The sequence below is a fragment of the Zootoca vivipara genome, chromosome 14 (assembly GCF_963506605.1).
Source record: "Zootoca vivipara chromosome 14, rZooViv1.1, whole genome shotgun sequence".
NCBI classification, from domain to species: domain Eukaryota; kingdom Metazoa; phylum Chordata; class Lepidosauria; order Squamata; family Lacertidae; genus Zootoca; species Zootoca vivipara.
Window position 1 is genome coordinate 847,596 of NC_083289.1, and position 22,742 is coordinate 870,337.

Genomic DNA, 22,742 nt, shown 5'->3' on the forward strand with positions numbered 1-22,742 from the left:
GGTCCTCTGTGGAATCCTTCCAGGGGCAGGAAGGAAACTTCTCCAGTGTCCTTTTTATCTTGTCATCTGATGCTCTTCTCCTGAGCTCTCATGCTAGGTGTTGTGGATTTTCTTGAAAGAACCAGGAGAACGAAACTGGTTAGAACAGCTGCTCTGAGCTCTTCCTTTCTCTTCCATCTCATGACAGAAAGAGCAGCGGAATGCCAAGGAAGCAGGAGGCAACTACACACCGGCACTGACTGAGCAGGAGGTCTATGCCCAGGTGGCCCGTCTTTTCAAGAACCAGGAAGATCTGCTCTCAGAGTTTGGGCAGTTCCTGCCAGATGCAAACAGCTCTGTGGTAAGTTGACTCCTAGTGTTGTTACTTACAGGGTACCTTGAAGGAGAGCATTGCTTATCCTGTTCTGCTTACTCCTTATGGCACAGGGATATGGATTAATTATTAATTATTATAATAATTAAATAAATAAAATAGATTGGACTTCAGAGCAAGAATTCCTAATTTGGGTTTCTATTGTCTTATGATTCCCTTTTAGAGGATCACAGGCAAAAAGCCAAATTTCTTAGTTTCCTTTATGGAAAGGATATACTTTGGGTGATATGAGCTGAGTCCTGTTCTCTACATACACACACACACACACACACACACACACACACACACACACACACAGTTAACAAGTCCATTTTAATATCAAGTTCCTTGAGCTCTAGAGGCCTTTGCCTGGGTTATTACAATGAAATACATTTGCCTGTATGGGACACTGGAATTAATAAATGTGTTTGTACATTGTTGTTTAAACAAGCTTTTAAGCAAGACAACTGCAGAGAAAGTGGAGTCTGTGAGAAATGACCATGGGGGCACAGTCAAGAAGCCCCAACTTAACAGCAAGCAGCAAAGACCTAATCAGAATGGCTGTCAGATCCGGCGGCATGCCACAACTGGGACAACTCCTCCAGTGAAGGTGAGCATTGATCATCTTAATCAATAGGCTGATACCAGATACTGCATTGGTCTGTTGCAATGAAAGCAACAGAGTCCCTTGTGACCCTTGAATCCTGTATTGTGGCCTAAGCCTCTGTGGACTAGAGGCCACTTGATCAGATGCATGCAGGTGTTTCATTAGTTGGTAGATGCACATATTTATGTTTGAAAACAGTAGGATTGGGGTGGAGAAGGAGACCATGAAGAAGGTCACAGAAGGTCTGCTGCATTTCTACATAAAGCCCAAAGCAAGAACAGAGGGAGCTGTCAGTGGGACAGCTTAGTCGTAAGTTACAAATGGGCTCATTTTAGCTGGAAAATCATTTGTTCATCAGAGCCCATCAGTCCTTTTGAATCATTGTCTTCCTAATATTTATTTATTACAATAACCTTTCAGGATGCAAATTCTTCTGAAGGGAATGGAGGGGCTGTGCTGCTCTAGGAGAAGAAACTCTTAAGCAGGGAGTTAACCTTGGTGAGAGTGAGGGAACAGCCAGTAAAGGTGTCCCATGGCATCTGGGAGCCCTTGTGTGAGGTCTGCAATAAAAGGTTGAGGTCCTGGGTGAGGAGGAGGCAGGCATAATATCTTTTCTGAGACCTGGGATGGGATGCCAGCAAATAAGTGTTTCTAGGCAAGGTTGTTGAACTCTTGTTGATCAATTAACGTGTTGCAAATGAAACAGTGTTTGTAATTCACCATTCAGAATTTAATATGGGGCGGTATCAACTGTTGCTTATTTTAATGCTTTGCCTTTCCAAGCTGATAATAAAAACCCAGGGAAGAGTTAATAGTACACTGGTTTTCTTACATGCCTACTTTATATGCCTTCAGTAACCATTGTTTAACCCTACCAAAACAACAGTAATGTATACCATTCTCCACTTCTCTGGCTTCTCTGCAGCAGCTTAGCAAAACTAAAATATTTTGCAATAAGCATCAGCCCAAGTATTATCTTTTGACTCTGGTTTTTGAAACTCTTTTGTGGCTCATTCTCTCTTTCTGCAGAAGAAACCAAAGCTGCTCAGTTTGAAGGACTCTTCAGTGGTAGAAGCTGGAAAACATGGGACAGAGTCTCTGTTCTTTGACAAGGTGAGGCTTTGGATGACCTCTGCTGAAGCAGCCATTGGTTTTCAAACAGCACTTACTTTTATTTGAGTCCTACTCCCAGATCAGTGTGCATTAGGAAAGCAGCCTTAAGCCTCCCAGATGTTACCTGCATCTAACATTGGGGGGGGGGGGGCTTCTGACCCTCTCACACAACTTTTGCATCACTGCCCCTTTTCACTCCTCAGCCGGCTGTGTATCTCTCCTGACTGAGGTGAGATCCCTGATTCTTGGATACCATTTGAAGCCACTGTTTCAGAGACTAAAATTTGCAAAACCCCAGCAAATTTTGCTAAAAGTACCCTTCTGTACAAAAGTAGCAGTGAGCTAAGTGGCTTTGCATTATAATTTTCAGCAATGAAAACAATTGCAACTATGAAAAAGAGTTTCATGTGTAAAAACAATTTCAGATGCAACTGAACAACATTTTCATTTGACAGGTACTAAGATTAACCAGTTTTTAAACAGCATAATAATATTCTACCAAAGTGGATTCAAGGCTTGTTGAAATTGGAGCATTAGCTCTTAAATCAGTACATTTTTTATATAAGTGTTTATTCCATTTATGAATTGTTTCCCATGTAGCATCCCAAAGAGATGATGTTGAGTATGGTGTATTGACGGTGTTGTCATTCATTTTTCTCAACAATTTGCTAACCATATTTTTCCTTCTCCCACAAGGTTCGGAAAGCTCTGCGAAGCACAGAAGCATATGAGAATTTCCTCCGTTGCCTGGTCATTTTTAATCAGGAGGTGATATCCCGAGCTGAGCTTGTACAGTTAGTTTCTCCATTTTTGGGGTAAGTGAAATAAATGATACTTGGCTGCATAATTCATTGCCAGCTGTTTGTACATTGGGGTGCTTGACAAAGGAGATGAATTTACTGGCTGCATTGAGCTAACTTGACTTGGAAAGTTGGGAATTAGCAGCAGTGAACATTGGGCTCACTTGCTCCCTCCCCTGCTTTCCTCCTTCCTGCAATTGCAAGGTGAAGAGATTAGATGCTTCTGCTTCTAGTTGGTTGCAAACCATAGTTGTGGTGCTGAATCCACACAGCAAAATGTGGAATGCTTAAACCACAATTTCAAACAAGAATAACTTACGGCAATGCAGTTTGTCCTTTTTTGTGTAAATCATTTAGACAAAAGACTTAGATAATCTTCCTGCAACCATTGAGTTCTATAATCTTTTCTCTTTCCTCTCCCATTTCCCCTCCTCTTTTTAGGAAATTCCCAGAGCTGTTCACTTGGTTTAAAAACTTTCTGGGCTACAAAGAGTCTGCACATATGGAGACTTTTCCTAAGGAACGGGCTACAGAAGGGATAGCAATGGAAATAGACTACGCTTCTTGTAAGAGACTTGGCTCTAGCTACAGAGCCTTGCCGAAGAGCTACCAGCAGCCCAAGTGCACTGGTCGGACTCCGTTGTGTAAGGAGGTAAGGCAACATTCTTCATATTGAAGTAAGTGGATGCTAGTGGAAAGCAGGAAACATTAGATTATTTTCTCCGGGTTGATATCTACATAGAGCTTTAAGATAAGAAAAACATGTGGTGTCTCATTTTAGGCCTCCAAATCAGGAATTATTTGCACTGCAAATATGGTCAACGTTACGCAACTTAAACTGTATGCTCCTTTCTTCAAGTTGCATAAATTAATTTCTGTGTGTATATTTCTTGTCTGAGCCCTTTAAGTTGACCAGTGGAGTAAAACAAGTTTGTATTCTGGCCCTATGCTTTTTTATTTCTGTATCAATGACATGGTCCCACATTTAACTTTGGTGGAAATCAAACATTCAGTGTAACTTGAATTACTATCATTTCCACGAGCTAAATGAGATCATGATCATAGACAAGTGTCAACTAAGGGACTGGTGTTACTGGACAGAATCTGAATGGGATTTTCAAGTAATCAAATCCTCAAAAGTTCCCAGTGGTTTCCACTCTTAAAAATGGTGCATTTTAGAGCCAACTCCCTGTCTAAACTTTGGCCAGCTTCATTAGGATCTGCCTTTGCTGAGCTGTGTTTCCAAGGAATGCTCTCTGCTGTCCTGGATGGGCATTATAATAGGGTTCCATCCGCATATAGATTTTGTATTTGTGGGCAACTGCAAGTGGGGCACATTCAGTACTCACTTGACTATACTCAGAACCTAGGAGACCCTTTCTAAATCCCTTGGTCGTCCAGGAAAGCTGTCTCTCCCTGGCAGAGAGGGGTCTATGGCTGCTCAGGGATGCTAATGCTCCAGTGACTCTTTGCGCAGGTGGCAAGAAAGATCAGGAAGAAAAACCTGGACAAAATTGCAGTAAACTGTAAGGGAGACTCAGAGGCCTAATAGGAAACTCGCAAGCTGTGTGACGTCTCCATTCTACATGAGCACCTGCATTTTATTATCTTGGTTCAGGCAGTGGCTCTGCTAGTTATATAGATGCTTCTTTTTCCTGACAGTGTTGGTATGATTTTGTCATGGCCTTTGGCAAGTACAATAAAGCTTATTTTATTGTTGTGTGTCTACTGGTGTTACTTGAGTGGTTTCTACAGAATGTGCATAAAGTGCAGGCGTGGGCATACTTGGGTTTAAAGGCCTGTGCATATTTACTCTGTGAAACACCAGTGTCAGTGCCAATACGTCCCAAGCAACTGTGCTCACCTCATAAAGTGTAGAGCCACTCTGAGGTACTGTCATGTGATTTTATGTGTGGATTGCAAAGTCTAATCTTCTTAAAATCCAAGGCACATTATAATGTTAGGTATCTGAAGAAGTGTGCATGCACACAAAAGCTCATAACCAATGACAAACTTAGTTGGTCTCTAAGGTGCTACTGGAAGGAATTTCTAATAGAAATGACTGTTACTGTGGTCCTGCAGGTGGAGCTCAAGCGCTTCTATTCAGTTTTCCTCAAAGCATGATGGTTTCTAGTACTTTTAATCTTACAACTGACCAATGGATCAAAAATTCAGAAAATCTTTTGTTGCCGCCCTTTCTTGTACATCTATGACAGTTCCCAAAAATCTGTAAGAATTTACTTTATGTAGGAGCTAGAATTGTTGGTATCTGGCTACTCTTAAATGAGATGCTTCTCTCTCCTCCTAAGGTTTTGAATGACACCTGGGTCTCTTTTCCATCCTGGTCTGAAGATTCTACGTTTGTGAGCTCCAAGAAGACTCAATATGAAGAGCACATCTACCGGTGTGAGGATGAACGATTTGAGGTAGCTGTATCAGAGCTTAATGTCATGGGAAGCTTAGGATACTATGTTAGGTTGACTTAAGATCTGCTTTGATGAATGAATAGCTCTTGATAGCTTTGGTGTAAAGCACTAACCAAGAGTGTGGGTTGTGAGAAGGAAAGCCACCAATTTGAACCTTGCTCCCACAACAAACAGAGTAGGAGCCTAAAAACTCACCTCTGCTTCTGTAACATGGGGTAATAATACCAGCATGCCTTGCAAGGTTGTTGTAAGGATTGACTGTGGTTGTGTATGTGAGGTGTTTTGAGCACTCAGCACTGTATAAATGCACAATAGTATTATCATGGTGGTCTTCCTATCTTACCCTCCCAGATATAATACTAGTCAAAACTTTGCTTGCTGCCATGTGCATCTCCTGAAAGTGAGTAGCTGCAGACTCATAGGTTTGATGTTTTGCTTCACATAGAAATTAAATTGCCTATTACAATAGCACGCTCCACCCACCAAAAAATTAGATTTAAAGCCTATCGGATGTGAATAAGAGTTTTGTTTGGATATATTGCTCTGCTTTTCAACTCAGTTTCCACCATCTTACAGAGTGTTGAAAAGCTTTTTGTACTATATGTAAGAACCCCATTCCCACACATGCCAGAATTTGTTTATTTTTTTATGTCATTTTCTTATTGCTATAAGCCAAGGCTGATGCATGCTCTCCATTTCAGCTGGATGTTGTCTTGGAGACCAACCTAGCGACCATCAGAGTCCTAGAGACGATACAGAAGAAACTCTCACGCTTATCAGCTGAGGAGCAGGCCAAATTCCGTCTGGACAACACTTTGGGCGGCTCCTCAGAAGTTATTCATCGCAAGGCATTGCAGAGGATATATGCTGACAAGGCAGCTGACATCATTGATGGGCTTAGGAAGAACCCAGCCATTGCAGTCCCTATTGTGTTGAAAAGGTAACTGGGAAATGCAGGTGGAGCACCCTCACCCCACTGCTTTTTCACTTTCCCCAAGTGCTGCTTTTTTGGGTGGCTTTTCATCCTGTCATTTAACAAGGTTCTCAGTGTGCGAATTGCACAATTTAAAAAGCAATTTCAGGTAGACCCTTGTTTACGTGGGAGTTACATTCCAAGGCACCACAAGTGCCAGTTAAATTGTATATAATTGAATACCATTGAAAAAGCCTGCAACCCCCCGCCCCCGTTCCACCTTTTTAGTGATGTTTCAGTGACATCTTTATGATGTTTCAGGGTCACTTCTGTGTTTGGCACAATGCACGAACATAAGGTTGCACACATATTGAACACGTGTAAATGGGAGGCTGCCTGTAATTTAAAAGGCAATATAAAAATACATATCCATTAAGCGAGCGTGTGTATTATCTATAGAATTACAGAATCATAGAACCTTAGAGTTTGAACCCCCTGCAGTGCAGGAATCCCAGCTAAAGCATCATGGCAGATGACCATCCATCCTCTGCTAAAAAACTTCCAAGGAAAGAGAGTCCACAGCCTCCCAGTTGAGACCATTCCAATTTCAAACAGCTCTTACTTATATAGGCACAGCCTCAGATCCCACAACAGACAAAGACTTGATCAATACAATAAATGCCAAAGAAGGCACCAGGTCAGCTTCTCCAAAGGTAGGCAAGGAAAAGGCCATCTGTCATGTTGACAGGAGTTCATAGTTGAGGGTCACGTACAAAGATCTCTAGCTGGGTAGATACATGGAGAAGAGCAGTCCTTGCAAGGTAACCTGGTCACAATCTGTAAAGAAATACAGTCATACCTCGGGTTGAGTATGCTGCAGGTTGCATACTTTCAAGTTGCGTACTTGGTGGACCCGGAAGTGTTTACTTCCAGGTTCCACCACACTCGCATGCACAGAAGCATTCTGTGCGCTTCGCACATGCGCAGAAGCATTCTGCATGCTTTGCGCGTGTGCAGAATTGCTCTATCAGCACTTTGTGCACACACACTATCGCCGCTCGGGTTGAGCACTTTTTGGGGTGTGAACGGCACCCCGGAACGGATTGGGTACTCAACCCGAGGTACCACTGTATAAAGTTAAAGCCAAGACTTTGAATTGGACTCAGACTCAGAAGCGGACACGGAGCAATGGATTCAAGCTACAAGAAAGAAGATTCCACCTAAACATTAGGAAGAACTTCCTGACAGTAAGAGCTGTTTGACAGTGGAATTTGCTGCCAAGGAGTGTGGTAGGGTCTCCTTCTTTGGAGGTCTTTAAGCAGAGGCTTGACAGCCATCTGTCAGGAATGCTTTGATGGTGTTTCCTGCTTGGCAGGGGGTTGGACTGGATGGCCCTTGTAGTCTCTTCCGATTCTATGATTCTAGAATGATCACTGGTTGATGATCTCCAGCGGGCTGGGGCAAAGATGAGAGCTGTTTCCTAGTTCTGCTGGATCTCTCAGCGGCTTTTGATACAATCAATCATAACATCCTTCTGGACCGTCTAGAGGAGCTAGGAGCTGGGGGCACTGTCATACAGTGGTTCCGCTCCTTCCTCCTGGGCCGTGTCCAGAAAGTGGTGGGGGGGGGGATGAGTGTTCAGACCCCTGGGCCCTCACTTGTGGGGTGCCTCAGGGCTCTGTCCTCTCCCCCATGCTTTTCAACATCTACATGCAGCTGCTGGGAGAGATCATCAGGGAGTTTGGGCTGGGTGTCCATCGGTATGTGGATGATACCCAACTCTACCTCTTTTAAATCTGAACCAGTGAAGGCAGTGAAGGCCCTGTGTGAGTGCCTGGAGGCGGTTGGAGGATGGATGGCAGCTAATGGATTGAGGTTGCATCCTGACAAGAGAGAAGTACTGTTCTTGAGGGACAGGAGGCGGGCAGGTGTGGAGGACTCCCTGGTCTTGAATGGGGTAACTGTGCCCCTGAAGGACCAGGTGGGCAGCCTGGGAGTCATTGTGGACTCACAGCTGTCCATGGAGGCGCAGGTCAATTCTGTATCCAGGGCAGCTGTCTACCAGCTTCATCTGGCACGCAGGCTGAGACCCTACCTGCCCGCGGACTGTCTCGCCAGAGTGGTACATGCTCTAGTTATCTCCTGCTTGGACTACTGCAATGAGCTCTACGTGGGGCTACCTTTGAAGGTGACCTGGAAACTACAACCAATCCAGAATGCGGCAGCTAGACTGGTGACTGGAGGCGGCCACCGAGACCATATAACACCGGTCCTGAAAGACCTACATTGGCTCCCAATACGTTTCCGAGCACAATTCAAAGTGTTGGTGCTGACCTTTAAAGCCCTGAACGGCCTCGGCCCAGTATACCTGAAGGAGTGTCTCCTCCCCCATCGTTCTGCCAGGACACAGGTCCAGCGGTTCCCTCACTGCGAGAAGCAAAGCTACAAGGAACCAGGCAGAGGGCCTTCTCGGTGGTGGCGCCCACCCTGTGGAATGCCCTCCCATCAGATGTTAAAGACATAAACAACTACCTGACATTCAGAAAACATCTGAAGGCAGCCCTGTTTAGGGAACTTTTTAATACGTTTTTTAATCTCTGTTGGAAGCCGCCCAGAGTGGCTGGGGAAACCCAGCCGGATGTATGGGGTATAAATTTATTATTATTATTATTATTATTATTATTATTATTATTATTATTATTATTATCTCGCCCCCCCCCCCTGAGCTCAGAGTGGCATACATGGATGGGGTTTAGCTCTCTTTATCCTCACAAAAGCCCTGTGATGTAGGTTACATCAAGAGCATGTGGTGAGCTTCACAGCTGAGTGGATTCAAATGAAGTTACAACAAAGCTTCTGCTACAGGAGAGCGGATGGTAAACTTCTGTTCATGGCAGAGAATGTTTTTTTAAACAGGGAAAGATCCACAATGGTGATTAATTTGGAATGTTCTGATCTAGTCATGAATTATAATAGAGAGCAAGAATGTAGCAAGACCAAAGTAGCCCATTTTCTGTGTTACATCACCTTCTGCTCATGTTCTCCCATGCTGAATGTGGTCAAATCACGAATATCCCTTGAATATTAAAGTCTGTCAAAAGCAGTATGCGTTATTCCTGCTAGTCCTCATGGCTATACTCATCTCTCAGGCCATGTTGCCTTTCTTTCTGCTAAGGTTAAAAATGAAAGAGGAGGAGTGGAGAGAAGCCCAGAGAGGATTCAACAAAGTGTGGCGGGAACAGAATGAGAAATACTACCTGAAGTCCCTTGACCACCAGGGCATCAACTTTAAACAAAATGACACCAAGGTCTTAAGATCAAAGAGCCTTCTTAGCGAGATTGAGACTATTTACGATGAGGTAGGTTGGAGGCTTTGTCCTCTCGGTTTCAGCCTTATTTCATCCTGATTGGCAATTGATGGAAAGGATGTTGTGAATTATTGCAATATTTCAATTTTGTTCTTGGTGGGGCTTGTTCTTTTAAGGCTATTTGTTACTATAATACAAAATGGAAATGAAAGTTCGCTTTTTTCTAACAGTGGGTGACAGCTTCTTTTTTTATCAAATTGCTTTTTTAATTTTGATTTTTATCAAACTACTTCACCATTTGTTCAATACATCAAAAAATGCACCTGCATCCAGGTTGTGGCCATATGCAGTAAACTGATTAGGTGGTAGATGACAAACTCAATTTCTTAATAATAATAATAACAATAATAATAATAATAATAACAATAATATTTATACTCTGCCCATCTGGCTGGGTTTCCCCAGCCACTCTGGGTGGCTCCCAATGGAGGACTAAAAACAGAATAAAACTTCAAACATTAAAAACTTCCCTAAACAGGGCTGCTTTTAGTGTTTGGCAGCCCTAATAATTAAAGAGGACTATATCCTTCAATATCATTCCTTGTTACAGTGGTACCTTGGGTTACGAACTAAATTCGTTCCAGAGGTCCGTTCTTAACCTGAGGCGGGCGCGCTTTCGCTAATAGGGCTTCCCGCTGCACCGCTGGCGCGCGATTTCCATTCTCATCCTGGAGCAAAGTTTGCAACCTGAGGTACTACTTCTGGGTTAGCAGAGTTTGTAACCTGAAGTGTTTGTAACCTGAGGTACCACTGTACTATAATCTGAGGTGGGCAAAAGGGTTTCGGATAGAGAGGAGAAATAGCTGAGCCAATGGTGGGAAAGCTTTCAAGGAAAAGTGGGCCTTTTGGGTGCCAGGAAGTCTGCTCTGGCCTCCAGATAAGTGGCTTTGTATAAGCCAGAGCTGTCCAAGTGGGCCAATTGTGAGCTGTTGATCACATGAAAACAACTCTCTGGTCTCCCCCCCCCCCAAAAAAAGCTCAACAACTTTGGTCAACCCAGTGGGTACATCACTGCCAGTTTATTTATAGTGGGAGTAGATTGCAGTCTCTTGGAAGTTGGACACCCCTGGTATAAACTAATTAGTTGCACAGATCTTTTTATACTTACTGGGGTAGAGCACTTTCCTGTCCAGCCCAGGCAGTGATTTTCAGCTGATGAGAGAAGAGAGCCATGTGGAGATGGGTTTCATGCTCTTTCTCTCCTGATTTTCAGAGGCAGGAGCAGACTTCTGAAGATAACATTGGCCCTCACCTGTCCTTAGCCTACGAAGATAAACAGATCCTGGACGATGCTGCCTCTCTAATTATCCACCACGTGAAGCGGCAGACAGGCATCCAGAAAGAAGACAAATACAAAATCAAGCAGATCATGTATCACTTCATCCCAGACCTGCTCTTTGCACAGCGAGGCGAGCTGTCTGATGTGGAGGAGGAGGAAGAGGAAGAGATGGATGTGGACGAAGGCTCAGGGGCCGTGAAAAAGCACAATGGTGTGGGGGGTAGTAGCCCTCCTAAAGCCAAGCTGCTCTTCAGCAACACGGCAGCCCAGAAGCTGCGTGGAATGGATGAAGTCTACAACCTGTTCTATGTCAACAACAACTGGTACATTTTCCTCCGTCTCCACCAGATCCTCTGCTTGCGGTTGCTGCGAATATACAACCAGGCCGAACGGCAGATTGAAGAGGAGAATCGGGAAAGGGAGTGGGAGCGGGATGTGCTGGGTGTCAAGCGTGACAAGAGTGGCAGCCCTGCCATCCAGCTGCGGTTGAAAGAGCCAAGTGAGTACACCCATACGTGGCTGGGGCTGGTCTTTGACAATGGTCTCCAAGGCAGAAGGGGGACGGGGGGGCTGCTTTCTCTTTTAAAGAGCCATCTTCCTTCCCATCAGCACAGTTTGGCTTTTGCTCCAGCCATGAAAGGCCTTGTCAACTGCTACAACCTAGAGCGATGGCAATAGCTTAAGGGGCTTTAAAATGAGTGTTAGCTCTGCACTCGATGAATTTGTCCCCCAGTACAAAGCTTGGTAACTCGTTGCTAGCAAACAATGAGTTAGGTATATCTTTAGAGAAGAGAAAGAAATAGGCTTCTGCATCTACCAGATAAGGAAGGAAAATATGGCATCCCAAACACATACAGTCGTACCTCAGAAGTCAAACAGAATCCGTTCTGGAAATCCATTCAACTTCTGAAACATTCGACTTCTAAAGCGCGGCTTCTGATTGGCTGCAGGAAGCTCGGTGTTCGGGAGCCGAGGTACAACTGTATAGGTGGGCAAGAGAGGACTGGCATAGATAGATGATAGATAGATAGATAGATAGATAGATAGATAGATAGATAGATAGATAGATAGATAGATTGATACATGTGATTGCGTAGAATGGGGAACACCCATCTAAAAGCCAAACTCTGCCCGAAACCGGCCAAACTCCATCACAGTCTCTCCCTCCTAACCTTTTTCTCAAACTCCAATATAATCTCCCACCTAACAACTGGCCCATATCAACATTTAATGGCCAGGTGGTGAAAGGGAGGGAGAAGCAGGTCTCACGTGGAGCATCCTTCTTTCCCCTTTTAGTGGATATCGATGTGGAAGATTACTACCCTGCTTTCCTAGACATGGTGCGGAACCTGCTGGACGGCAACATGGACTTTTCGCAATATGAGGACTCTCTTCGCGAGATGTTCACCATCCATGCCTACATTGCCTTCACCATGGACAAGCTGATTCAGAGTCTTGTTAGACAGGTGAGGAGGGGGCAGGGTTTCTGGGGCTTCCAAGAAAGAGCAGGCCTTGTCAGTGCTGTGCTCTAGAAAACCAGTGCAGGGCTCATAGTTACTATCTGCTGAACCTCAACTCCTGTCTACCAGAGGAGATGGGGATGAGAAATCCAGGAGGTTGTGTTTACCTTTTTGTCTATTTTGTACTATTTTGAGCGAGTGATTGATTTATATAGCACTTAATGCCAAAGTAGGCTTCAAAGTGGTTTATCAAGTTACACAAAAATTAACTTGTACCCACACCTGTTACTCATAGAAGGAATTGCTATTTGATGGTGTGCCATTTGTGAGCTGTAGTTAGTTCTCTCTCTGGCATGATTTAGGCTGCAATTTTATGTGGAGTTTTTTTGCACTTGGTAATTTTGGTTACCAGAAAGCATTGTAATGTCTCCTGTATATGATATATCAACAGCTTCAGCACATTGTGAGCGACGAACTCTGTGTACAGGTGACAGAACTGTACCTGGCTGAGAACAGCAGTGGAGCTACTGGAGGCCAGCTGTCATCACAGTCATCTCGGTCCCTTGTGGAGACAGCATACCAGCGCAAAGCTGAGCAGCTAATGCAAGATGAGAACTGCTTTAAGGTAAAAAAAAAAGTATTGGAGTTTTTACGAAGCTAGGAAGAGAGATCCTGATGTACTTAGAGTGGGGTAACGGAATGGGGACAGTCTTCTTTGTCGCTAGCAAAACGTCCAAGGATGTGCACATTTCCAAGTTGCATTACTCTTGAGCAATTCACCAGGTATCTTGCCTGGCTTCTGCCATCACCCCTTGCAACCGCTATTGGCATAACCACCTACCAGTTCCAGTGCCATAGAGACAAATCGCAAAAGGTGCTATAGGCTTGTATGCAGCAGTGGTTGCTTAATGATGCTCTGGGCCACATGCAGATAAGCTGTTGTGCTCTGTCAAACAAGGCAGTGGCTTTGATTTTGTTATTTCTTGACTTTTATATATGTGTTGAAAACATTTCCCAGCTTTTCCAAGCCTGATCTTTTACACCATTACTTGCAACTTGTAGAAGCTTACAAATCAATTTTTCATTGGAAACTGGAGCACCAAACTAGTGAAATTTATGTAGTTGTTTTTCTAATGATTTATAGTACATTTGACGCAAGCTGGCAGAAGCAGCATTCAGTCAGATCCCAATTAGCTGCTCTTTCTGTTTTGAACAAGCATAGAAAGAAGGTGGCTGCCTCACCTGTGTGCTGGCTTCCATTTCCCTGAATTGCTATTCTTATCATTTTCATTTTGGTTTCTTTGGTGTCAGTAGAGTGCCTTTCGCTTCTCCCCCACCTTCATCACTTTCCCAAATGCTACACTAGACGAGACTTAAGCATGAATTAACTATAGTCCTGACCCCTTACACTTTTCTTTCTATTAAGTAAATGTTGTCCCCCACCCCACCTCCCTTACAGATACATAGGTTGCCCCACCAAAGTCCCAGTTTTTCCACCAGCTCTTCACAATTATTTTTCTCCTCTACAACTCTCTAGTTCCCTTGCACATGGACATTCTGTAGTTGTATTCACACTACCCAGAGCTTCATTTGCACCTGAAAACTCTTCAGCATAAAGGCTGTTAAATATAATGTTTCCTTCCACTGAAGTTCATTCTGTGTTCCCATTGTTTCCCTGCAGCGATTTCCATGCCCTCCCCCCCCCCAAATTCATTCCTACAGGCTGGAGCAAGCTGATATAAAGCTTCTGGTTTCTCCCCCCCCCCCCAAAAAAAAATGTGCGTTGGGGGAAGAGAAGAAGGTGATGGACTCAGCTCCATCATTTGTAGCTGAAGTCTGGGAAACAAGCAGAAACTGAAGAAAGACAGCTGGGGTAGTAAGAAGCAGAAAAGTGTAGCCACAGAACTAATTTAAAAATGCAATGCCCAGCCCCTTGCTCAGTGAATTGAAGGACTTGCAGGATTAGTGACTCAGCAGTCCAGCCTGGTCTTGCAGCATGGCTTAGCAGCCAGCAGGGCAATTCCCTCACTTTCACCTTAAGGGCAAAATAATGCAGTTTCTTGGTGGGGGCTGCTAGCCCAAAGAAAACTCATGCTTCCTATGGTGACAGTGGCGGCTTCATCTGTAGACTTCCAGCAAAGAACTTTTCAAGTGAGCTCTTTGCTTATCTGAACCTTCTTTGATCTCTAACAAGGTGACTTTACATTGCTGAGCCAAGTTCAGCCTGTATAGCATGTATATGGCTTTGGGTACCCAATAAAAACTCTGAGAATTATTGAGCTCCTTATTGAAGTACTGTCTTCTGTTGTGCAGTTGATGTTTGTTCAGAGCAGAGACCATGTTCAGCTAACTATTGAGCTGCTTGACACAGAAGAGGAGAACTCTGATGACCCTGTTGAGGCTGAGGTAAGAAAAGGACTGCTGTTGGTCAGTGGTTCTTAATTTCAGCTATCAAAGGAACACATATGCATTTTTACTGAAGTGCTTCAGGTGCAGTAAAAATACGTCCAGGTTCTATTATGAGGATTTTTTCAGATTTTAACATGTATAGTTTATACAACTCCTTACAAAGGCAAGCAAGTCAGTATATTTAGGCTTCATCTGATTAGGTGCTTTCAGGTCAGAAACATTCGTGACGGCTAGATAACTGGTTTTTTAAAAGCAAGCTGAAAACATTAGCCACAGTAGGTGCCTAATTCCAAATGTTGCATTTTGAAGCATTACAGTACATACAAACAACAAGACAAGGTGAACCTCCAACAATTTCCAATAGTTAGTTGTTGCCCAGTGCTTTTCTATGAAGTCTTCATGAGGAGCAATGACCACATGCATTCTTAGGCTTGAAAGCAAACAAAAAGTCCTTCCAAAATATTTAGGTTCACACAACATAATTATTCAGTGCCAAGACTACTCGTAGAAGATACTGTTGTGCACTGCCAAAGATCACTGCCAAAGCCAAAAGGGTCTAATCTTATTTCTTTTTATAGCCCTTTGTCCCTCAAGTTTGGGGTGAGTAATGCAATATTTTTAGCAATACAAGGGAAAGAGCAATATATTGTCCTTAACATGAAATAGTTCAGGCTGCTTTCATTCTTACCAATGTAGGGAAAACGGAGTGTGAGTTCTTTAAAAAATGGAACTGAACTTCCAAAGTTTGATCCTGAAAGTTACAGATGTATTTGTACTAACAAAATTCTATAAAATCATGGCTTACCAAGAATCAGTGAGTTGCCACTTATAAATGTTGTAACATTTGGGCCACTGAACAGCAGTAATTTTAAACAGATTATTCTATCCCTGCTTTAAAGTGGTACATACCTCTGCTGTTCTAAAACAAAGAAGACAGAGTTTCCCCAGCTCTGTTTTTACAAATAATGAGTGTCATATCAATAATAATAATAATAATAATAATAATAATAATAATAATAATTTATTCATACCCTGCCCGTCTGGCTGGGTTTCCCCAGCCACTCTGGGCGGCTCCCAACAGAATATTAAAAAGACAATAAACGATCAAACATTAAAAACTTCCCTAAACAAGGTTGCCTTCAGATGTATTTTAAAAGTAAGTTACTTGCTTATTTCCTTGACATCTGATGGGAGGGTGTTCCACAAGGCGGGCGCCACAGTAGGCCCTCTGCCTGGTTCCCTGTAACCTCACTTCTCGCAGGGAGGGAATCACCAGAAGGTCCTCAGAGCTGGACCTCGGTGTCCGGGCTGAATGATGGGGGTGGAGACGCTCCTTCAGGTATACAGGGCCAAGGCCTTTTAGGGCTTTAATGTTCAGCACCAACACTTTGAATTGTGCTCAGAAATGTACTGGGAGCCAATGTAGGTCTTTCAGGACCGGTGTTATGTGGTCTTGGCAGCCACTCCCAGTCACCAGTCTAGCTGCCGCATTCTGGATTAGTTGTAGTTTCCGGGTCACCTTCAAAGTAGAGTGCATTGCAGTAGTCCAAGCGGGAGATAACCAGAGCATACACCACTCTGGCAAGACAGTCTGCGGGCAGGTAGGGTCTCAGCCTGCGTACCAGATGGAGCTGGTAAACAGCCGCCCTGGACACAGAAGGCGAATGGATGCTCCTCAGAAGTGGGCCTGCATGCATGGTCCTTCATCCCTGGGTACCAGCGTAGGAAAGCTTCCTCTCTGTTAAAGGGTGCTCGTTGGTGCATCTCTTTATTCTGTGTTCTATTACAGCGTTGGACCGACTATGTGGATCGGTACGTCAATTCTGATTCTACCTCTCCTGAACTACGGGAACAGCTGGCCCAGAAGCCAGTATTTCTGCCAAGGTGAGTGAAATGATATTGCGCATTACTCTAAGAACTAATGGGTCATTTTGAGCCATGCATTTCCTCTGGAGATCATAGCCCCATTGCCTAGGGTCCCTGTAGGAAACTGGCAGCTGGAAAGCACATGGTGGCAGTTGTGTGCTGCTGCTGCTGCTGCTGCTAATAGTCTGAGAGTTCCTTGTAGGCCTCTGCTGTTGTGATTTTAGCTGCTCCCCCCCACCAAAACAAACAAACAAAGCAGAAATAGGAAATGTTTCAGATTGGGGTGGTCACTAGTATGTACTTGGGCAACCCTGCTTCAGCTTCCTGCAATTGCACTATGTACAGACTTTGTAAACACCTTTGAAGCTCTCGCATGGTTGTGGCTAAGTGCTGATCCACACATTAAAAACAGCCGTAGCTGTCTGTCTATGTCTCCCTCTCCTTGTGGTGGAAGGCCCTTCACCGAGCGCTCGGAACAAGCAAAGGGGGAAGGAGTGGGTCACAAGGACTGGTTGATCTAATGCTTGCCTGTACAGAGGAGGAAAAACCACCATGTGCACACTGACCCAGCCAGCCAGCAAATGTCATCATGAGCTTTTGTGGCAATTCTTTGAATGAATGTGCCTTGGTAGCATATCAAAGATCACATTTTTGGTCAGGAAAAAAGGATGGTTATGTGTAACAGGAGTTTCTCCTCCGCAGTGCAGGTCAAGCACCAATTTAGCCAGTGCCTGGGAATCACCCTTCCCCTCTCAGCTTGGGCTGAACTCTGCCGGGAGGGGATTTGCTCCTTTCCACGGCAGTTTTTCAACAAGTGGAGGAGGATGCAGGCAACCACGGCAACGTTAAATGTGTTAATCATCCCTTACGCTCTTATCGTCATTCAGCACGAGCAGTGTGATGGATTTTGAGAAGCAGGCCCCGCGAGCCACAACGTCCAGCCCGATGAGGGAGGCGGGTGCTAATTCCAGCAGGGGCTCTCTGCTTTACAGGAACTTGAGGCGGATCCGCAAGTGTCAGCGGGGTCGGGAGCAGCAGGAGAAGGACGGGAAGGAGGGTCTCAGCAAGAAGCCCTTGGAAAACGTGGAGAGCTTGGACAAACTGGAGTGCAAATTCAAGCTCAACTCCTACAAGATGGTGTACGTGATCAAATCGGAGGATTACATGTACAGGAGGACTGCTCTGTTGCGCGCCCATCAGGTAGGCCTGAGCAAAGCGGGTGGGGCGAGCAGCTCTGGCTTCTCCCCAAGGGAAAGCTGCAGGCAGCCAGGATACAGGGGGTTTTTGGTTCTGCTTGCATCATTGTTCATCAAAGCAACTGTGTTTATGACCAGAGGTGTCAGGGCCTGATCCATATCTTACTGGGAGATCAACTGGGAACTCTCTGTATTCTGCATCCATTGGCTTGCCTTGTTGCCAGTAAAGGGGGATCACTTCAATGGCACACTGAGTATGTGTAACGGAAGCCCTTTTTTTCTGGCAGAAAACCTGTGTCCATTAGACTATATGCAGATTGTGACATGGAGGGAAAAGAGGGTTGTGCATGTGCTAAGCAGGCCTGCGTGTCTGACCGAGGCCTCATTGCAGAAGGCCAGTCACTAAAGCTTTCTCTTCTTTTCTCCCTTCCCTGTAGTCCCATGAAAGGGTGAGCAAAAGGCTGCACCAGCGATTCCAGGCCTGGGTTGACAGATGGACCAAGGAGCATGTGACCCGTGAAATGGCAGCTGAAACTAGCAAGTGGCTAATGGGGGAGGGCTTGGAAGGCTTGGTGCCCTGCACCACCACCTGTGACACAGAGGACCTGCACTTTGTGAGCATTAACAAGTACCGTGTCAAATATGGCACAATATTCAAGACACCCTAAACTCCAGGGGGATAGGGAAAGGTCGTCTTGTGGGTGCACATTTTGTGCAGGTTCATCAAGGAAAACAAGGAAGATGCCTTCCTCCCACCTCCTCCCCAGCCCCTCGCTGTTACCAGCCACTTCTGGACTAATTTATAGCTGGTACATCTTGTTGCCCCAGGGGGGGGCACTTTTGGAAATGTCCATCCTGAGAAACGGAAGCTGGACCTGTTGCCCAGAGGCTGAGATCCCACGCATGCTCCATGCCATGAGGGGCGCTGAGGTGTCCGTGTCGCTGTAGAGAAAGAAGCCCACCTTGCCTGTACACACACCAGCAGCGTTCGTTCTCCCAGCCCCGTGGGCATCAGTGACAACGGGGGGCTTTGAATAGCCTGACAAGATGTGGTGCATTTGAACATCCCCTCCCCAAGAAGAAAAAGGAAAAAAGTCTTGCAGCCAGAGTATCTTGGTTGGGAATCTCCCAAATGCCCAGTCCCCGGCTTCAGCTTCAGCAGGAGTAGGCAGCAGACTTTCTGGAACCTTCCATCAGCTCTCAGGACTCAGCAGTCCAGACAGCGGAAACATTGGCTCTTGAGTTTGCTGCCCCCTTCTCTTTTCTCTCCAGTTCCTTCCTTGCTATCTGGGTGCCTGACTTAAACCATTTAAGATCAGTCTGTCCTTTCCAGTGCCAGTGGAACGATGGTTTTGTTTGGGGTTTGTTTTTTGTTTTGTTTTTTTGAACCTGCTTGTTTACTAGTCTCTCTTAGTGCCATGTAGCAGCTTTTCACACAAACACTTCCTCTCACCTACACAGTACCCCTAGACAGACGACACACGCTTTCACAATAGCAACAACCTATATTAAACTGGTTTCCCCCCTTTTTGTAAATAAATGTACATACTTGTCAATTTTTTTGTTTTTTATTAAAGAAAAAGTATGCTTGATGTGCTAGTATAACTATACTAGCTTCTTGTGTACTTTAGTACCAGGTGGCTTCAGGTTCAGGTTTTAGTACCTACAGATGAGAGTGACAGAGACATTTTTATTACACTTTCTACCAAAGGGAGTTATCATTGTAGTGCTTTGTGTGGAAACTTGTTCCTTTTTGTAAAAAATAAATAAATACAAAAATACAAAAAAATATTATTATTATTAATAATAATAATAATAATACTACATCTTGGTTCTTACCAGAGAAAGATGTGTTCTTGCTGGTTCCCTCACCCTGTTCTGAGAGATGTATGGCTACCAATTGCGGGCAGGGAAGCATCCAACCCAACACACAAAAAAATTCTTCACCATGGAAAGGGAAAAAAGGATATGCATGTGAAAGAGAGAGAATGAGAATGTGTGTGTTGTGGTTTTATATGATTTTAAGCAGCCTGTGTGATATATGAATGAGAATATATATCCGAATTTTTAAATTCTTTTTGTTTGTTTGTTTGTTTGTTTTGGGGAGATTGTTTTGGTGGGTAGCTTTTTTATTATCCACCTAGTCTTCCAGCTCAGAGAATTTGCACTTTTTGAAAGTGTTGCTGAGCTCCCTAGTTTGGGGTTAGTTGTGCTTTCTTGTGTGATTCTTCTCAGTGTTGAAGAAAATATCCTAAATACCAAACCAGTATTTGACAGAGCTGCTCAAGAGAAAAGGTGTGTGTGTGTGTGTGTGTGTGTGTGTGTGTGTGTGTGTGAGAGAGAGAGAGAGAGAGAGAGAGAGAGAGAGAGAGAGAGAGAGAGAGAGAGAGCGCACATGCAGGAACATAGGAAAGAAGAGGGGTGGCCTTTTGTGGTTTCACCGGTAACATACACAAGCAGGGACATATTTATTTTACTATAGATGGCACGAACAGAAACTGAAGATATGAAGGTCTCTCTTTAAAAGAAATTGCTGTGGGTTTTGTAAATGGCAATGAACCTAACATTTGTGCCCTCCTCCAAGGAGGCGTTGGTTGCTTGTACAAAGTGACAAAACCAAGAGACCTTTAAAAATATGGCTTGCTGGTGTTTGTCTTCTCCCCAAATCTGCCAAACTTGCACCTCTCCAGGTACCCGGCAAGTAGCTGTCCACACTCTCAGAACAGTGTTGTCACGGTCCAAGGCAAAGAAATGAGAGAGGAGAAAAAGAGGATCTGTGCAAGTATCTCTCTCTTCCCTGTAGCTTAAGAGAACACTGTAGAGCCGCAGGTTGGGCCTCTGCAGTGAGAGGCAGGTTTGCACAGTGAAAATGTGACCTGCAACGGTAAAAGCAAGAAGTGGAGCCCAGCTGGGGAGTTCTTATGGTATGCCAGCAATAAGCTAACACTCATGTCTCCTTCCCTTGCCCGTTTAAAAGAGGGGGATGGGGGGATGACAACACTACTGTGTCCTGTTCCATTTTGCTTGTGCTGCTCCCCTGCTCCTCACTCTCGACAGCCTCTCAGATGTTCCTCTTCTGTGTATATTTAACTATCAGTTTAGACCTTTTTACCAAGTTAGAAAATAAAACAGCTGCTGCTGTTCTTTTGCCCAAGTGTCATTTTGAGCAAGACAGGTAGAGCAGGGTGGGATTTTTTTCTCACTCATTGTTTTTGAGGGTAAGAAAAACCACCTGCAGCTGCAAAATAAAGGAGGCCACTGCCCTTCCTGTAGCAGGATTTCAGAATTCAGCATTTCTCTCTCCCCACCCCCTGACCCTCCCAATGCTGATGTCTGACATCTGAGCTCCAAGCTCCTAGTCCTGGCCTGTACAAATAGCAAAATACTTTCGTTCTTATTTTAAATTGCTTTTTGTATTCTGTAACGTGAACCTTTTTGCCACCTATTCATGTGATGATTTCTATACAGATGTTGTAAACTTGACTGTAGTGCAGTATTTCCATTAAAATATCAGGGCTCCTCGTGTACAAATTTGGTGGTCCTTCCTGATCAAACTCGGCTAAAAACATGGGTGAGGTCTTGATTGGGTGAACTTGAAAAGTGCTTTCAGTAGCACCTTAAAGACCAACTAAGTTTATATTTTGGTATGAGCTTTCGTGTGCATGCACACGAAAGCTCATACCAAAATATAAACTTAGTTGGTCTTTAAGGTGCTACTGAAGGAATTTTTTTATTTTGCTTCGACTCAGACCAACACGGCTACCTACCTGTAACTTGAAAAGTGCTGTTTGGGCTCTTGACTTTCATACATTTGCCTCTAGTGTGCAAAACTGCTCAGAGGGTTGGATCTCTTCAATATACAAGCACAACAGTGAGCAAAAATGTTTTCGGTTGTTGGGATTGTAACTCCCTTTTGCAGGTATGGTACAAAGGTGCTTGTAAACTTGATTCTGATTTGAAGAAGTTTGATAGGGCCGGTCCCCTTTAGAATTGGAACTATGGCCTCATCTAAGTAGAGATTGGCAAATTGCCATTTTCAGTTTCACTCTGTTTCTCATTTTTCCAATCTTAAGTTCCGTTTGTTCCATTTCTACATTTGTTTTGTAATTCTTTTTTTAGGAAGTTCACACAAAAAATTGTGTGCATTTCTCCTGATGCCTGGTTGACTGTACATGATTTTGTCTAATACTGTACATGCATTTTTGCAGGCAGTTTTCCCATCTAAAATGTACATTATTTTAACTAACTTGCTCTTTGTATGCACTTTCCCCAAATGTACCCTTTTTTTTACACACTTCTTTTTGGTTGGAGGAACTGCATTTCACAATTGGAAGAAGTACAGACTTCAAATGTTAACTGTGTTTTGGTTTGCGTATTGGTTCAGGAAGTGCAAACGATACAGGTTCCTGAAGAATTTCTCTGCAGTCCCTCCATTCAGATCCCTTCCCACCCTTTTGAGTCTTTAGCTTGGGCACTTTGCTTTCACGTCCTTAAAAGACAACTAAATGATCTGTTTAGATGTGCTACGTGCTGTGCTGGAAGGCAGAATCTCTTTACTGGAGGTACAAAGTAGTCTGTGGAAGATTCTCACTTCAGTGCAGCACTCTTAGTCTGTTTTCTCTAATACGGAGGTCCCATAGCTGCAAATATTAAAAGTAGTTGTCTAGTCTAAATTAAAATCTGGATTAGGGAGGGGCTGCCATGGGACAGTTCAGCTCATAAGATCTCTCTTCCCCACCCCTTCCCCTGGTACTAGACCAAATGTTTTCTGGTCCTTCGTCTTCAGTAGCAGCCAGGCAGATTAGTCTGCGAAGTTTTCTGGCACAGCACAAGTTTGCTGTCTCTGGCGTCCGAAGTGTCCGCTCCTAGATGCGAAGGTTTAATGTTCAGCAAGCAGCACATAATAGCCATTTACTCTCCCTCATCATACTTGTACAGCTATCTAAGCTGGTC

General features: G+C 44.2%; 1 protein-coding gene across 4 annotated transcripts in view; it reads left to right on the forward strand.

Annotated features, from left to right (window-relative positions):
- The window catches only part of SIN3A (SIN3 transcription regulator family member A), a 52,715-nt gene extending 32,999 nt beyond the window's left edge, over window positions 1–19,716 (forward strand). For 2 of the 4 annotated variants that reach the window (XM_060282590.1, XM_035137579.2), the window contains exons 7-21: window positions 188–340; window positions 804–962; window positions 1,989–2,072; window positions 2,769–2,887; window positions 3,314–3,524; window positions 5,182–5,298; window positions 6,000–6,238; window positions 9,387–9,570; window positions 10,793–11,357; window positions 12,155–12,324; window positions 12,770–12,943; window positions 14,632–14,724; window positions 16,517–16,611; window positions 17,481–17,793; window positions 18,227–19,716. In XM_060282590.1, coding sequence (XP_060138573.1) covers window positions 188–340; window positions 804–962; window positions 1,989–2,072; window positions 2,769–2,887; window positions 3,314–3,524; window positions 5,182–5,298; window positions 6,000–6,238; window positions 9,387–9,570; window positions 10,793–11,357; window positions 12,155–12,324; window positions 12,770–12,943; window positions 14,632–14,724; window positions 16,517–16,611; window positions 17,481–17,793; window positions 18,227–18,457 — 2,907 coding nt within the window. In that variant the 3' untranslated portion in view covers window positions 18,458–19,716. The remainder of the gene's footprint in view (window positions 1–187; window positions 341–803; window positions 963–1,988; window positions 2,073–2,768; window positions 2,888–3,313; window positions 3,525–5,181; window positions 5,299–5,999; window positions 6,239–9,386; window positions 9,571–10,792; window positions 11,358–12,154; window positions 12,325–12,769; window positions 12,944–14,631; window positions 14,725–16,516; window positions 16,612–17,480; window positions 17,794–18,226) is intronic. The other 2 variants (XM_035137581.2, XM_035137582.2) reach the window with 2 other exon arrangements.
- The last annotated feature ends 3,026 nt before the right edge of the window (window positions 19,717–22,742 follow it).